Source organism: Melanaphis sacchari, unplaced genomic scaffold (genome assembly GCF_002803265.2).
Source record: "Melanaphis sacchari strain LSU unplaced genomic scaffold, SCAv2.0 Contig7_pilon_pilon, whole genome shotgun sequence".
Lineage (NCBI taxonomy): Eukaryota > Metazoa > Arthropoda > Insecta > Hemiptera > Aphididae > Melanaphis > Melanaphis sacchari.
This window is the reverse complement of record NW_020271560.1, coordinates 12,391-30,255: the sequence shown is the minus strand read 5'-3', so window position 1 is coordinate 30,255 and position 17,865 is coordinate 12,391. Positions and strand designations below refer to the sequence as shown.

At 25.7% G+C, this 17,865-nt stretch overlaps 1 protein-coding gene across 1 annotated transcript in view; it reads left to right on the top strand.

Moving 5' to 3' along the window:
- LOC112601842 (glutamate receptor ionotropic, kainate 2) overlaps nucleotides 1–15,517 on the top strand; it is a gene marked incomplete at its 5' end in the record, with an annotated part of 167,246 nt that extends 151,729 nt beyond the window's left edge. The window contains 12 exon segments of the mRNA XM_025349659.1: nucleotides 3,532–3,585; nucleotides 3,684–3,848; nucleotides 4,636–4,791; nucleotides 4,874–5,077; nucleotides 10,255–10,458; nucleotides 10,521–10,625; nucleotides 11,015–11,260; nucleotides 11,325–11,522; nucleotides 13,732–14,119; nucleotides 14,573–14,670; nucleotides 14,751–14,912; nucleotides 15,236–15,517. Of these exon segments, the coding sequence (XP_025205444.1) occupies nucleotides 3,532–3,585; nucleotides 3,684–3,848; nucleotides 4,636–4,791; nucleotides 4,874–5,077; nucleotides 10,255–10,458; nucleotides 10,521–10,625; nucleotides 11,015–11,260; nucleotides 11,325–11,522; nucleotides 13,732–14,119; nucleotides 14,573–14,670; nucleotides 14,751–14,912; nucleotides 15,236–15,298 (2,043 nt within the window). The 3' untranslated portion in view covers nucleotides 15,299–15,517.
- Between the last annotated feature and the right edge of the window lie 2,348 nt (nucleotides 15,518–17,865).

Below are 17,865 nucleotides of genomic sequence, written 5' to 3'. Positions count from 1 at the left end.
ATGTCGCAACTATGATTAACACTCTTAGAAATTTTAGCGAACTATAATATTTCTTACAGGAAATTACAATAACAATAGGAACATAAATTCCTGGGAATACTGAAAACTGTCAATAATTTTCAATATTTTTTTTCCGGTTATTATAAACATTAATGCATCTTTTGATTTATGTGTTATGTATAAACTTAAATAAAACTATATTATTTTATATGCATTAATAATTTCAAATAGTGTTATAAGATTCCACTATACCACAGTAAGTTATTCATCATTAAATACAGTAAATAATTTAAGCAGTAAAAAAGAGTACCTAATTTTATTAAATGTAATAATAGTACCTATATTTATATAGCTATAATATATACTTCTCAACTAGATGCTGATGAAACCTTTTAAAGTAAATTTTAGATTTTGAGAAGAATGATTAAAATATAAAAAATAAGTCATGACGTTTTTTTATTGATTATTCATTGTTATTATAACATTAGAATTAACAAAGAAATATTTGTAATATATATATATATGTACCAATTTAGTTAATTTTAGCTCCTCATTCCCTTTTGATAGTTAATAACTATGTGTTAAATCTAAACTCTGGACTATTCAGATCAAAAGACGTCCCGAAAATCTTTATCAGGATTTCTACGTCGAAAAAATATAATTCGTTATTAAAAATTTGTATTGCATCCTTTAATAATTTATTCTACCTTTCTATGGTATCTCTTGTTTTGTTTTACCCAATAATTTAACAGTTAAATTTTATGTGTTTAGAATTGTTTAAAATATTAAATAAATATAAAAAAAAGATTTATACTAAAAATGTTTTAACATTTATATGTGATATTAATGACTATATTAAGGAACATAAGTTGAATTAAGTTTTTATTTAATACATGTTTAAAATTAAAATGTTAATTGTTTGATTATCTATAATTGTATATTAATGTAATAAAAAAAATCAGAGAATTATTATAATGGGATCCATCAATTTTGCCAATAAAGATACATATTATAATGAATAAGACGTATATATCAATTAAAATTTTAATTTTTGTTTTTATATTTTTAAATAATCTAACTCTTTTAAATGAAAATTTAATGGAAAGCTTCAGTATTAAAATTAAATACTTACAAATACTTGCACCATAATTTAGTCTCTCAAACTATGATTTAATACGAAAAATACATAATGTATTCGATTGTTCAACTCTATAGAGATATCTAAGTATGAAATAACATGACAAGTGCTGATAAACATATTTTATTTTTTCATTTCTACCGATCGCTATATTAATACTCAAAAAATGTAATAAATTGGATGTAATTTCATTAGGTCAACGTTAAATGAAGTATATACAATATGCTACTTGGTAACTTTAAAGCTGCTTTCAAGGCTTAGTAAAACTTTCATTAAATATTAGTCATTTTTAAAATATTTATTATATATATGTAATTTATAACAAATCACATTGATAACACCTATAATACGTTACCTGTATTAAAATAAAGAAATCTTCTGGGTACAATACGTATACTAAAGGTACAATTAGCACAGAATGGTCTTACCCCTTTTATCCAGTATAATTTTATCCGTTTGTGAATACCAAACTGTTATCTAACTGGTGAGGAATAATTTAAACGAAACTTCATAACACGCATATTATATTTAACATTATCTAAAATACCTTTAAATATCCATAATTGAATCATTTTAACCGGCGTTAAATTTACCAATTATTATTATTATACTTTTACCTAACTCATATGATGTGAAATTTTGGATTAGGAACAAAGCGATGAATGTATTGATTTTATCATAATGTATTAGCAATTATATATGCACGTATGTATATAAGTACACGATAAGTTTTCGATAAAATGTTTCGATTTTCAAAAATGGGAGTTTTCAAAAATGTTTATACTTAAGAAAGAGAAAACTTAAAGATTTCTAGCATTCATTTTTATAATTGAGAAAAACAAACAAAAAATTAAGAAGAAACAGAAAATTTTACAAAAATCCAATTTTCGACAATAAAATAAATAATAAAAAAAATAAATAAATAAATAATCATAGAAATATTTCGACGATTTTCGAGCTATTTATACATATTAAAACTTTTCTTTTTTTCTTTTTTAGTCTATTTTATAAATATCTTTTAAAAGTTATTTACTGGGCAGAAATGCTTGAAAATATAATACAAAGCTTCTTGTTATTAACTAAAAGTTATTCATTTATCAATTAAAAAATATCAAAATCTATGATCATAATATTTTTTATAAGTATTTAAAAATACAAAAATTTATAAAATTTATAAATTTTATTCATTTATTTATTCATTTATTTTATTATAAATTGTTGTTTTTATATCTTAAGTTTAAAAATATAATAAATACGAGATTCTTTTTTAGTTATTAAACCTGTGTATAAAAAAAAAAAATGTTCTAGGAAGCCAAATTCATTTTTTTATGAGTATTTCAAGTAAAGATATTTAAGAAATTTATTATCCACGCGTAAAAAAATTGTATCTCTTCAAACAGCTTTTGATATTTTATTATATTTCAGAAGAAAAATAACAATAGATAATTGCAATTTTCATTAAATGTTTATATTATCATTTTTATTATACGATAATATTTTTAACTCTTTTCGAATTATTTATGGACATAAAACATTTTCAATTTATTTGATTTTTTTTTCTACAAGTATCGATAAAAATTTTTGAAAATTTAACACTAGCAACCAAAAAAGTTATTCTTATATTTGTATAAAAATATTAAAAATACACATACACGACTTTTTTTTATATGAATTTAAATTAGAATTCAAGTACTACTTACAACTATGAAGATACAGATAAATTTAAATTTAAATATAAATTGTAATATAATAATATATTTTATAATATTTATTACTTCATTCAACACATATTTTGAAATCTGAACAAATAAATCATTATTTTTATAAACTATTTTAACCTCTTTTTTAACATTACGGTCGACTTAAAAGCATACTTTTTAACTTTTATTGAAAGTATCTAAAATAAATTATTATGCATTTTATAAATTAACACATACAATATAACATAGACCAAAATAATGTATAGTCGTAATTCACAAAGCTTTTTGTTTATACGCAATCTTGTAATTGAATAGCCAAGAATTTAGTCTTAAAACTATTTAAAAATATAAACAAAAATATTTTAAGAAAAATAGTTTTATTTTCACTAAAATCCTAGAATACAGTTTATCAGAATAAAGTTTTATACAGTTCTCGTCATCAGATTTCAATCATAAAATCTATAAAACAAAACACAATGCTCACAACTACTATTCGCAATAAAAGTTCACTATCAATGATACAAAATGTCTACGGTCGTGACATGGCGTACGCCAAAAAAAATATAAAATTCGCGAAATCATCTTATAGACGAATCGATTCGAGCGATAAGAAAATAATCTACGCTTCAGGTGTTATTGTACACTGTTTACTGACCGAAATACTAAATTCGCTATCCTTTTTATAATTTTCAGATACTTCAACTACAGATGAACGACTTCCGTTATCATTTTCTTTTCACTACATTTGTGAGTATATAAAATAAATAATATTACCAAACCAAACACGACCGAAATTGTCGTCGCAGTGGGCTTGATCTAATGTACCAATTTATGTTTTATTTCAGGACCTAGAAACATTTGATCTAGAAGACTTCAAATACAACTCCGTGAACATAACATCGTTCAGAATAGTAGATGACGAAAACCACCGCGTGATCAACGTCTTGCAAGAAATGGCAAGATTTCAAAGGGTCGGGCAAAACATGTTGCACAAAAGTGGAATCATCAGGGTAATTAATAATTACTATTATCATTTACTACTCTATCATCGATGACACTCGATAGTCAAATTTTTTTATTATTGTTAATTGTTATATAAGATAAAATTGTATATAATGATGTATTTAGGGGCTATTATTTTAACAGAGGGCGCTTGTTATTTCAGTCAGTTGTTATGTTTTATCCAAAAATTACACTTACAGTGTTTGAAGTAGGTACTCGCAAAAAATAATAAAAAAAATGTACATTAATTTAAAGTTGTGATTTGAGATTTAGACGAACGATTAAATTCTTTACAAATATTCCCAAGTACCACCATCACTTCACTTCAATTATATAGACTGATTTAAGATTTTGTTAAAAACAGTTTTATACAAGTCTATTTTACATAACAACTATCTATAAGATAAAATTATGATCTATTCAACGAGGATAATTTAATAATTGTATACTGATTAATGACAACATAGCTTTATAATGTTAACATTATTCGTAAACTCATATAGTAATATTGATTAATTTAATTTTAAACCATATATTTCCTATTTTTTTTTTTTTTTTTTTTTTTTTAATATAACGTACCATTAATTAATTGTACATTATTTATAATTTTATATTTTTATAGTCATTAATATAAATTTATAACGAAAAATTCAATCTCGTATTAAAATGAAACAACTCTAGTTCCTCAATCGTTATGTTATAACGATGCAGCAGAAATCATATTTTTACCCATTTACAATACCATTCATGGATGAAAATAATGCAATCAATCGATCGTTTTGTATTATATCACAGGCCGAACCTGCATTGATGTATGATGCGGTTAACGTGTTTGCTCACAGTATCGGATCACTGGACGGATCTTCAAATTCTATTCAGTCATCAAACGTTTCGTGTAAGTTATCGGATCGTTGGACGAACGGTACATTTCTGTACAATCGACTTAATGCGGTTAGTATTTAATTATGATACAGTTATTACAAACAGTATAACGGTTTTTTTTTTATCATTTATTTTTTTTTCCACGACACAGGTGAACATTGAAGGCCTGACCGGCAAAATTCACTTTGACGAGGGGAGGCGATCGGATATCAAGCTAGACTTACTAAAATTACATCAGGAAAAAGTGAATAAAGTCGGCTTTTGGACACCATCGAATGGCATCAACATCACGAAACATTCCGTATTTTACGGACACCAGAACTCAAACGTAACGCTGATTGTGGTCACAAGAGTTGTAAGTTTACATTATAAATACAGTAATATAAGGTTCATTATTACAAACTTAAATGAGTATTAAACTTCATCATCGGTATTGTTTCATTTATACTTTATGAAAAATGCATGACCGTTATTACAGTAGAATTTATATTTATAAAATCGACGGAGTAATTTAGAGAAAACAAAAAATCCATTATCTCGATAAAACGTCAGCCCAATTACGTGTTTTATAAGAAAAAAAAGTAGGCGCCACAGAACAATTTATATGTGTATTAAATCTCATTCGTGCTTGACAAGAACTACGCTGTCGACAATACGTTTTATGAGGAAATCATCCTTCGCAGAACAACTGCTGCAGATTATTCTGTGTTTAAATTACTTCAACTCCTATAGTTTACTATTTTTCACGCAATAACGATCAAAACTATAAAATGAGATATTTTAATTACGTAATAAAACACATTTTCATTCTTTGGACATTTATAATACACATATTTTAATGCTCGGTGGGTAAATAAAACAAAAATTACTATATCAGGTTTTAATGAAATAATGATTGTTAAATTTTATATGATAAAAATACATATAATATGATATTAATATAAATGCGCACTGTCAAATTTTGATTTATCCACTAGAAAGAATTACATTTCTTTTTTTTAACAATAAAGTAAAATATTTTATGTGGTGGCTTACAGCTTTATTCGTATATATCGAAAAAAATTGATTTTAAACAATTGTAATATAGGAGCATATACTGTTTTCTCTTTCTTTTTATTGCCTTGCAGTTCTTTCATGTTATGTAATCAAAAATTTCACATATAAATACTCTTTTATAAATAATTACTTGTTTTTATATTTTTTTTATACCAAATATTTTCAAAAAAACGTCGTTTATATTTTAAATACCTACATAAATACACTAGACCTAATTAACCGCTTCCGTTTACAAACCATGGATACCTAAATCATGACAAAAATAAGGACACTCAAAATTATTACAAAAACATTAAAATATTCATAAGCAAAGTCACTGAAATACTGAATAGCAGTATAACGTAATACTAATTTCTAGATACCTATATAAATCAATTCTATAAAGACTTAAATTTTCTCTAAGAGGTTTTTAATGATCCATATAATATTTATATATACTCAATTTTCCTTCATTCGTTAAACATATTATTATAATATGTATATTTTTATAGAATGAAAAATATAATTTTTTGTAATTCTACAGCATACAATTTAGAAATTGTATTAAATATACTATCGGGGCACACATTAAATGTGCTTTTAATCTTGTCGGCATTTATACTAGCGTTGATTGAAAAAATCGTCCGGCTATCTCGCAAGACGTATAAGCCTTTTTTAATTCAAAAATAAAATGATGATTGCATGGCTTCCCCCTGCGTTAGCTATTTAACCACTCTATTGACGTGACTCTATTTTTCCGATATTTTTCATGAAAAAGGTATATAATATCATAAATATTATATTATCTACACATTTAACTAAAACAATTATATTCACAACGAGTAATATTATTAATAACACTCTCAGGAATACTTCTGAATAGAGTGAAACTTTCAAATTAATCAATTTTACAGTTTAATATTTTGTAAAAATATATTGTAACTAAAAAGTTATAACCCATTACGAATTAAATAAAAAAAACACCAAAAAAATCACATATTTCTAAATAATATATTCGATTCCCCAAGAAAAAAATGCACCTTTACATCGCCAATCTTTTTTTTAAGTATTTGTGTCCAAACAACTAATCAGCAACCATTATTATATAATATACACATACCAGCCTGCAGCCATGTATACTCTAGAAACATATATAGCTTTAACAAAAAACAATAGAATTAAGATTTATGCATTTAAATTCGAGTATATCATAAAAGTCATATCCCAAAGGAAATGAAAATTGGTAATACGTATTAAAAAATATATTTTTACAAAATAGTCTTCGATTTGAATCAGAATTTTCTAGAAGGGCACAAATAAATAATATAATTATTACACCAGGCTATATAAACATTGCATTAATTTATTTAATGATTCACTAAAATTTAATAGACCATTAACTTATAATTGAATCATTAAATGTTTAGTGATTGTTATTTGTTTATACGACCCGGCATTAATGTAATAATCGGCGTACAATTATGATACCTACAACCAAATCAGTGTTAAGTGTACAGTACTACAAAGTAAATGAACCAAGTGTTTAACTTGATCACTCGTTGAGTCTGTTTTGATTTTTAAAGCCACACAAAAATTCAAAAACTTAAACATTATTAAAAGATCTAACAACAACCAAATAAATTATCAAAAATAATTAGAGTTCCTTTTGAAAAACAGTTTTTATTAAAAACAATTTTATAAAAACTGTTTGGTCATGGCCGTAGGATATCATTAAACGCTTTTCAATTTAAACCGTTATGACATGGCACGAAACGAAGAAGAATATCATTATTGTAGACAAATAACTCTTTAACAGCGTCTGCGTAATGAAAATATAATCATTTTAAACAACAAGGTGGGATATGACATAAAATATAATCCTAAATTTGACCGAAGAAATAACACCGACGCCTTCCAAAGGTCATACTTGTATAATATACGAGTTAAGTATATACACGTATATATTATACAAAATGTATAAAAATAAAAGTATAACCGTGTAAGATATCTCCAAAAGAATAACGCTAATAATTTAACGTGTTCGCGGATACTGTAGAACGCGTGTCTCCCGCGCTCAGTAAATTATACATATAAATTGTATAAACAAAAAAAAAAAACCGAAGAAATCATAAATAATGCAAAATATAGCTATTGCGTGGTATAATAATAATATATGTAAGTATTTTAGAAGCCCGCGAATAAACAAGAAAAATAATAATTTATCGTGCTATTATCAAAACGTACTATAAGGTGCGTGTTGTATTCGTGGGCAACGCGTGTGTGTTGTACATTTATTTATATAATATTATTTACGGACATGGTTACATAATATACGAACTGGACGATGGAATTCGGTTAAAGAAGCCGCAACAAATCAAAGCGCTTTCAAAATCAAAGTCAGCCGTCGTCATAAAACCTAATACAAACACATCCGTTAACACATGATAATCGATAAGTACGTATTAACCCACGGTCGTACACAATAAAGTCAGCTGAAACCTAATTCAAAAAAAAAAAATAAATAATAAATAAACATTCAAAAATCAAGAAGGTCATTCAGCTAAACTTTGTATAGTAAGTTTCGATTGTGCCTTAACTTTGAGTTCAATTATATTACTTACGACAGTGCTAAATTAGAATTAAATGATAGAATATTGCACACAAAAACAATTCTGAACGGATACAAGCAGTTTCTACTTCTAAAGATATTTTATAATATATTTATGTACTTACTACTAGTGATTTATTCCTCTATTAATAATACGATACTTTGAACTAGTTTTATAATTATTACAATAATATTGTACCAGATAATATTGCTATAAGCTTAAAAGTCATTACCGACATATTATCGTAAAACTATGTAAATTTATGCTTAGTATAAAAAGCATAAAATTAATCCAAATATTTTGAAAATTTGATTGTATAGAAAAAATAATAATACACACGATAATAGAAAATTACAAATCTTTACAATTTATATTTTTATAATAATACACAGGTTTAATGAAAAATTATTAATTTTCGTTTAAATAACCAAAATTTCGGTCAAAATTTTAATTTTAGACGTTTATAAAAAATTATTCAATCGTGTTCTTTTGGTATAATTAATTTATATATTTATTATATTTAACACTTATGAGGAAATTTGTATTAAATTGTAACGATTTTTAAACGAAAAATAAAAATTACGCCAACAAAATTTAAAAAAAAAATTAAAAAAGTTGGTTCTTTTTAATTTCACTATAATAAATAGCAATAAAGCCAAAAGATTTTGAAAATAATTCTATGTTAAATTGGTATTATAAATATTTTATATAAATTTGAAGTCTATAAGATTAATATTTTATAAATAACAACTAAATAACTAATATTATTAGAAGAAAAACCGTTATATCTTTACGGTTAGGATCTACAGATATGCTGTAAAATACGGTTATACAAATAATTGAAAACCATGTTAACTGTTAGTAACTTATTTTCGCAAATAATCATAAAGCCAAAACAGGATAGGTAGTTAAATTTATTCACTTTTTTTTATTTATTCGTCATAAATTTAAAAATTTACTAAATTTTAAGTTATATTTATTATATCACTAAGTAAAATTGTAAAATAAAATAAAAAAATAAATTTTGACAAACTTAGGTAATACTATCAATTTATTAAATCGTTTTAATTTGTTGGATTATAGTTTGTCAAATTAGAAATAATACACTAGACAGATTAAAAAAATTTACATAAAAATTTGATATGAAAAGTTTTTCATCAGATTGTTAAATTATTAAGTTCAACTTTTTACTATTTTATTTTTACATGTTTATTTAGAAATTATTAATAAAAATAAAATATATTTTATTAATTGCCAATGTAAAAATTACGTATATATTTTAGAATCAAAGTATTAATATTTAATTTTCTTAAGTGACAAATAAATACTAAAAATTTAAAATTTGATAAAAAAAAAGTACGGTACTATATTGTATATAATATATTATATATTGTAATAAAAATATGTGTTAATATACCAAAGTGATCAATTACCAGGCATAACATGTTTAGCACTAAAATTGATTTTTAAACATTGTTTTACAAATTTAAATCATAAATTCTTTACTATGAAATAACTTTTTAAACGAGCCTTGTTAAATTAATAAATAGAATAGTTATTATACAATTGTATAATAGTAATTATTTACACAAATCAATAATTTTCTCTAGTTGGTATACTTTTAAAGTTTTTCAATTAATTTTTAATACGTACACAAATCAACAGCTTGAATTAAGGTAATAAAATAAGCATCGTAAAATAAATTAGTTTCAATACTTCATTGTGAGTTACACGTACTTTACTAAGATTTAATAAATATACTATATATATCTAATAATATGATTTACTGATTAAGTATTATAGTAATAATTAATAATTGGGTTGAATTCTAATTCATAGAATCAATTAATTAATAACTAATGACTGTTGAAACATTTCACATATATAGGAAAAACCTTACGTAATGATCAAAGAAGACAAAAACTTAACGGGAAATTCAAAATACGAAGGATTTTGTATTGATTTACTACATAGAATAGCATCACAAGTTGGATTTCATTATGCAATTACATTAGTACCTGACAATAAATATGGAGCTTACGATCCCGTCACTAAACAATGGAATGGTATTGTTAGAGAACTAATGGACAAGGTAATTATCACTAGATTATATATTGTACACATTCACCATCAAAAAATGTGTTAATATTTCAGAAAGCAGACTTAGCTATGGGTTCGATGACTATTAATTATGCTCGTGAGAGTGTTGTTGACTTTACTAAGCCATTTATGAACATGGGAATAGGCATATTGTTCAAGGTAGGTGAGCAATATAATATAAGTAAAAAAAAAATATATGACTTCTAAAAAAAAAGTAACTGATAAATCAATTAAAATGTAAAGAATATAATTAATACATCGATAAGGACTGTTTTAATTAATTTAATTTATATTGTAAAGAATACATCATAAAGTTTGGTAAAAAAAAAAAAAATAATAATAACAAGCTACAACAAACTTTTACAATCATCACTTAAAATCTAAAAAGTTTGCGATTCTCTAGAGCGTTTTATTACTACGCTTAATTTACTTTTCCTATTACCCGAACATGAGTGGTAAAAAAATAACACAACAAAGACCTGTAAATAAAAATAGAATCAACAAAACCACAACTTTAAACAACAGTTTGTTTTTTATTCTTATTGCAGGTCCCAAGTAATGAACCATCCAAATTGTTCGCTTTCTTAAATCCCTTAGCGACCAGTGTCTGGAGCTTTATGTTTCTCGCCTATATGGCAGTAAGTTTTACGCTATTTTTTCTGGCCAGATTCTCTCCGTACGAATGGCGGCCGCATACTGAAGAAAATTATCGGGAGAGCCGTTTTACCATTTCGAATTGTTTTTGGTTCGTCGCCGGCGTTTCACTGAAACAGGATGCAGGCATCACTCCAAAAGTAAATTAAAATTATAATGTTTTTCAACAGTAGATTTATTATATTTTTGTTTTTCTGGCTCTAGGCAACATCTGCTAGAATTTTAGGAGGCATTTGGTGGTTCTTCACAATCATAATAATACCATCTTACACCGCTAACTTGACAGCATTAAGAACAGTTGAACGGTTACAAAAACCCATACAAAATGTAGCAGAATTATCGTCGCAAGAAAAAATAACATACGGAACACTAGAAGGAGGATCGACCATGTCATTTTTTAGAGTAAATATACAACATACAACCAATATTATATTTTATAAAATAATTCAGCATAGCTTTATCACTTCAATAGTTCAGCTGTTTAATTTATTCTACATTATATTGTTATGAAATTACGCATTTACGCATTAACACGACAGTATACACAACTACGTTTTATTTCACTAACCGACAATTGTGACATAAGCTTAAAAACTAGTAATAATAACTTCTTACCAGTAACGCCACTTTGTCGTATAAGTACGTGTTCATCCATGTATGTGCACGGCACTATTAATTACTCAATCCAGAATCTCTATAAAATCGCTAACCAGCTCAGTTAAAGCACGTTATATAGGTATCCTAACCAAATAACTATTAAATAATTAAAGATGAACATGCTTTACCTGTGCCTTTAATCTAGATCAGAAGTTTCCAAACTACAGCTGCGAATAAGTTTTTACCAGCACTCTGAAAGACGATGAATAATCCAAAAATTTGTACCCAAAATCATCATCGCAAATACTCGTTATCATACGAGTATGTTACAAGTTACAAGTGTCAAGTTATTACCTATATCATAATTCATAATTAAATGTACATTTTTTAGCTGAAAATGTTTTGTGTTTGATGTTCATAATATAATTTTAGCCCATTAAGAACTTTAATTTTATTTTTTTTTAATTTTAAATAGCCCTCGAATTAAAAAAAAAAAACTAAAGACCTCTAATCAGAAGTCTAGATCTAGATGACCATAATACCGAACATAAAATATATTCAAGTGTACACTGGGGCGGACCCAGGGGGGGGGGGGAATTGGGAGGTCGGCTGACCCACAGTTTTTTTCTGAGGTTAATGACAAACTACATAAAAAAATTTTTACTTGAAAAAAATATATACAATAATCAATCTAAAAATTAAATTAAATAATAATACTTTTTTAAATGTACACAGGCTCAAGAATGTTTCTATAAAAATGTAATTGTGTTGTTTAAGTATAGAAATATTAAACATATAATGTATATGTTTATTATAAATTATGGTGTATTTAGACCTGAAAAAAACTGAATATTAAAGTATCAATAACAAGTACGAAATCGTGCTTTAACTCATCAACTTAAATAATGAACCTAAATCAGAAAACACAATACATGTGGCTGTGATACGACAATACGGCAATACGAGTCTTTACAAAACATAACCAATACTGTTGCTTACATAAATATCAAATATTACATAATAGTACTTGAAATTTTTTAACCATTAAGTATATTATTATATACAAATATGATGATACGCAAATTATATTAATTCAATCAACCAGCTACCGTTTTAATAAAAATATTATAAATATTATAAAATGTCCTAGACTGACAAATCCTCTTCACTCAAAATTAATTAATGCATTATTTTTTGTATTGGATTAGAATCTAGAACCAACTTCTCTAGATCATATATCTATTGTGAAATTGAAAGCAGTCATTAAAAACTAAATTAAAATAAATACACCTCAAATAAATGTATACAAATAAAATAGTAAATATGTATAATCCCTTATTCTTAAAATTATTTAAATACTACAGATAAATGTATTAAATGAATAAACATTTTAATGCAACAATTAATTGATAATACCTAAAGTTTGTAAGTAAGTTTAAAATTTTATATAGTTTTATATATATTGAATGTTGGTATAAAAATGTGATATAAATACCTAACTAATAAGGATAATCGCGAGCGCAGCCAGCTACTTTGTAATACATAGTTGGTTTAAGTTTCTATTCAGTGGCCTCTCGTAAATAAGGCAGACCCACAGTACTAAAATCCTAGATACGCCACTGACTGTGCATAACATAAACTAATGGACAATAAAACGTACAAAAATAATCGAAAAATTCACTCATTACAAAACATGAAAAAATACAATAAATTATGATTCCCTCGACCTGGTATTAAAACTCGCACACCTAACGCACTCGGCCGCGATGTTCACAACACTGTTCTCATTCAACCCTCTCCCCTCCCATATTTTATTAGTTAATTCTAGATACAATTATATTATAATAATTAACTTGCTTTGTAGACTTTACATTTATATAATACCATGTTTAATAAACTACTTAAGTTCGATGTTATGTACTATTTGTTACATTACTGTCAAATTCCCAATAACAAAATATCGAATTTTATTTTTAATTTTAAAACATTTTTCATAATATATTTATATTTACAGGATTCCAAAATACCAATATACCAAAAAATGTGGAAGTTTATGGAAAAACATCAATCGGTATTTGTATCTACTTACGACGAAGGCACAAAAAAAGTACTAGGGGGGAATTATGCATTTTTAATGGAATCAACTATGATAGATTATGCCGTACAAAGAGATTGCAATTTAACACAAATTAGTGGCCTTCTAGATTCTAAAGGTTATGGAATAGCAACGCCAAAAGGCTCAATCTGGAGAGACAAACTATCATTAGCCGTTTTAGAACTCCAAGAAAAAGGTGTCATTCAAATGTTATATGATAAATGGTGGAAAAATGCAGCCGATATATGTATTAAAGATGAAAAAGTAAAAGAATTCAAACCTAAACCTTTGGATCTTAATGATTTAGGTAATTGGAAACTCATTTGTAATTTTATTATCTTAATAAATTAAATTCGTTAATTATAAATGATATTGATAAAAAAATATACTGACCAACAAATTTAAATTGTTTTTTCTCTATACGATTAGATTGATTTTTAATCAAAATGTGTACAAAATTGCACACATTTTTTATTTTTTTAATATAACAAATATCCATAAAAATAATATAGTAAGGAATAGTTAGATTAATACTTAAATAAAACAATAAAACAATATACAATTTAAATCGTATAAATATTTTAATTAGTAATAAAAATCTAATTCAATTCTACTAACTTGTGTTGTTAAACTAAAAAAATATACAGAAAGTTTAAATGGTAAATTCGTATTAAAAATATTCATTTGTTTCAAACTTCAGAATTTAATTAAAACTAAATTTGCATCTTATGTATCATTAATACTAAACTTCTTAAATTAGGTGGAGTGTTTGTATTTGTCTTGTGTGGACTAACTGTAGCTGTTATCATAGCAATATTAGAATTCTGCTGGTATTCCAAGAAAAAGTCAACAGATCAAGTATTTAATATAAACTTCATTTGATATAATAGCCTTATTCAATATTTTATAAGTAATATTTTGTTAAATTTAAAATGTAGCAACTACCTGTTTGTACGGAGATGGCAGAAGAACTAAGATATGCAATACGGTGTGATGGTACCAAACACAAAGCAACGTTAAAACGAACGTGTAATGGCTGCTCACCTATCACTACATATGTACCAGCTCCATTGCATATAAATCACGTTACCAGTCAAATTGTAAGTCATGAAAACCAATAAAATAAAATAGCTGATATCTTTTACGCCTGTATAAGTAATTTGTGAATAAATACAAAATTATAATGTATATTATGTATATAAACCTACAAAAATAACTAACGAAAAAAATTCAAGTCATTAAAATGAGTAATGATACTATAAAATTACAAACTGCCTACACGATATTAACTGAATGTTGTGATTTTTCACGAAACAATTCATTTAATTTTAATACATACTATTTTGTGGTTATATTTTGTATCGATAAATGTATAATGAAAAATTTTCAATTTTCCACCCACTAACACTTGTATCTGTTTTAGGACAATGTTCCTATGATTGAACTAACGAGGCCTTCAATCAGCGTTGACCATGAAGACAAATAACATTTACCTTCCGATTCGCCACCGTTACATCCAGCGAGTCGGAGTCCATTCAAAAATGTCCAATTTCGATTCCATTGAATCTCAAAATCCATTAAAAGACAAAATAAACTGCCTATTAATTAAGATCTACGTTTTTAAACCTCCATAAATGGATAATTACTAAATTTAAATAAAAATGTATATAAATTGTTATTCCGTACATTTTATTTTATATATTTATGTGAAACAAACAATCGATTTCTTTATTACAAATAAATAACTATATTATATTATAATAAAAATTGTTTTATGTTTATGTTGATATTTATATGTTATAGTTATACGATATTCACAGAAACATACGAAAAATTATGTGTACACCTACATTGTCATAAAATTAAATTTAAATTTATCAAAACAAAATAAAACTACGTTACTTGGGATTTATTAACCTTATAGCCTCTAAACATTGATTCGCTCTTATACTTAATAAAAATACATTTTTCTTTAAGGCTTCCATTGAAATATGTTCCAACAGATTTTTCCATTCTTTTAACATTTGTCCAATCGTTTCGGTTTCATTTCCGTTTTGCTTTGTATAGTTTATTTTCCACAAATCAATAAAACTATTATTTTTTTTTGTCGTTTCGTTAGTAGTATGAAAATCAGTTTTATGTAACAACTTATCTATTAAGTGAAAAGTATAAAATATACTTCGAAGTGAACAGGAACTGGGCACGATCTGAACATCAATCTTAAGACGATTTAAAAGCAAATTTATAATATTCCATCGAATATATTTGTCGTAACAAAACTTAGTGAGTAAATTACATTGGTACTCGACATGAATAGACTAAATAAATATAAAAAAAAAAAAAAATTAAACTATGAAACTCCGTGATTTTTAGAGATGAATGATTCTAGTCAATCAAATCCCAAAAAACTCGTTCAATGTAATAAACCTACTATAAAATTGTATTATACATGTAGTAAACAGTTGGTTATAATAACTAAGATACTAATTTATATAATTGAACACTTCAATCGGTTACTGGTAGGCGGTATGTATATTATTTGACCGTATCTTATACAAGTCACCAACCGTGACCGTAAATAATTTACCACATAACCAATGATTAAAAACATGTTATTAAACAAATTAAAATATCGAAAAGACATATTAATTATTAATTTAAAAATTAACAAAAAATAAATGAAATATGTATTTAAGTAAATTGAACAATGTTTATAAAGTACGAAAATAAAATATAATATAGGCATATTTTCGATAATGAGTCTTTAATAAAAAATAAGTCACAATAAAGTAACAAAAATAAAAAAATATTTAATGTTTTCAAAAAAATTCAAAATACCAAAGTCTATGACTTTGTCTGCTATACTGAATTCTAAGTTTAATAAGCCTATAAAATTGTTTTTGCAATAATTTTTTATACAGTAAAAATGTAATGTACATCTACTGAGACTAATCGAATTGGTCACTTAATTTGATACGTCATGGAAGGTGATAAAATAATACTATATTCAGTTTCAATACGTTAAAAGCATAAGAATGCAATGGGCTGGACATGCATGGCGTGCGGAAGGATGCCTGATAAAAGAAATAATGACTTGGACGCCAACAGGGAAAAGACCAAGGGGAAGACCCCAAAGAAGATGGATAGACAGCGTAAATGAAATATGGAATGCGGTAGGACAAGAAGTTAGGACGAATTGGCAAATCATAGCGCAAGATAGAGAGAAATGGGAGGAGATAGTTTTAGTGGTAAAGATCCTCAATGGATCGTAAAGCCGGAAAAAAAATTAAAAAAATATTCAGTTTCTATTTATGTTATTTAAGATTTTCGATCTTTTATATTTTTTACGTGACTTACGTTATATAAGTGATGATTGTTTAATATTGTAAATGTGGTATTTTGGACAAATTGCATCACATCATCACGACAAGTGAACCCAAATTCATTAGTTTTTGCAATACTCGCTACCAAGTCAACGAAATATCTTACGAGATTATTACAATCGTCCCAATTACAAACCGCTTCAAATAATTTTGAAGTATCAAATAATGTACAAACAAGAAGATCTAAAGCTTGTTGTATTGATTGTGACATTGTTTCAGTAGGTATTAAATTGGTATCCAGAAAATTCATTTTTAAATCATATGTGTTGTAACCAGAATCAATTAAGATCCTAGACATCTCGTTTAAAGTTTTCATAGTAATAACAGGTTGAACTAAACACGTATCTGATTTTTGAATTAAAGTAGATGAACAGTTACTCACTGAAGACATTCCATAGTCTGTTTTAATTTTTTTTTCTTGTGGCATAGTATCTGAAATACCTAATACATATGTTTTTACTTGATTAGTAATAAAAATATCTAAAGTGCAATCAAATTAATATAATGATCAGTTTGGCGAAATAAACTAGTCTCAGATCTCAACTTTGTCGCTATACATTATAAACAATTAAATAAATACCAATTTATTTTTTTTTTTTTCATATGACAAACAAATACCATTAAATGGAGATTATACTTAAAGTATTAAAATTAGAACAAATTATATAAT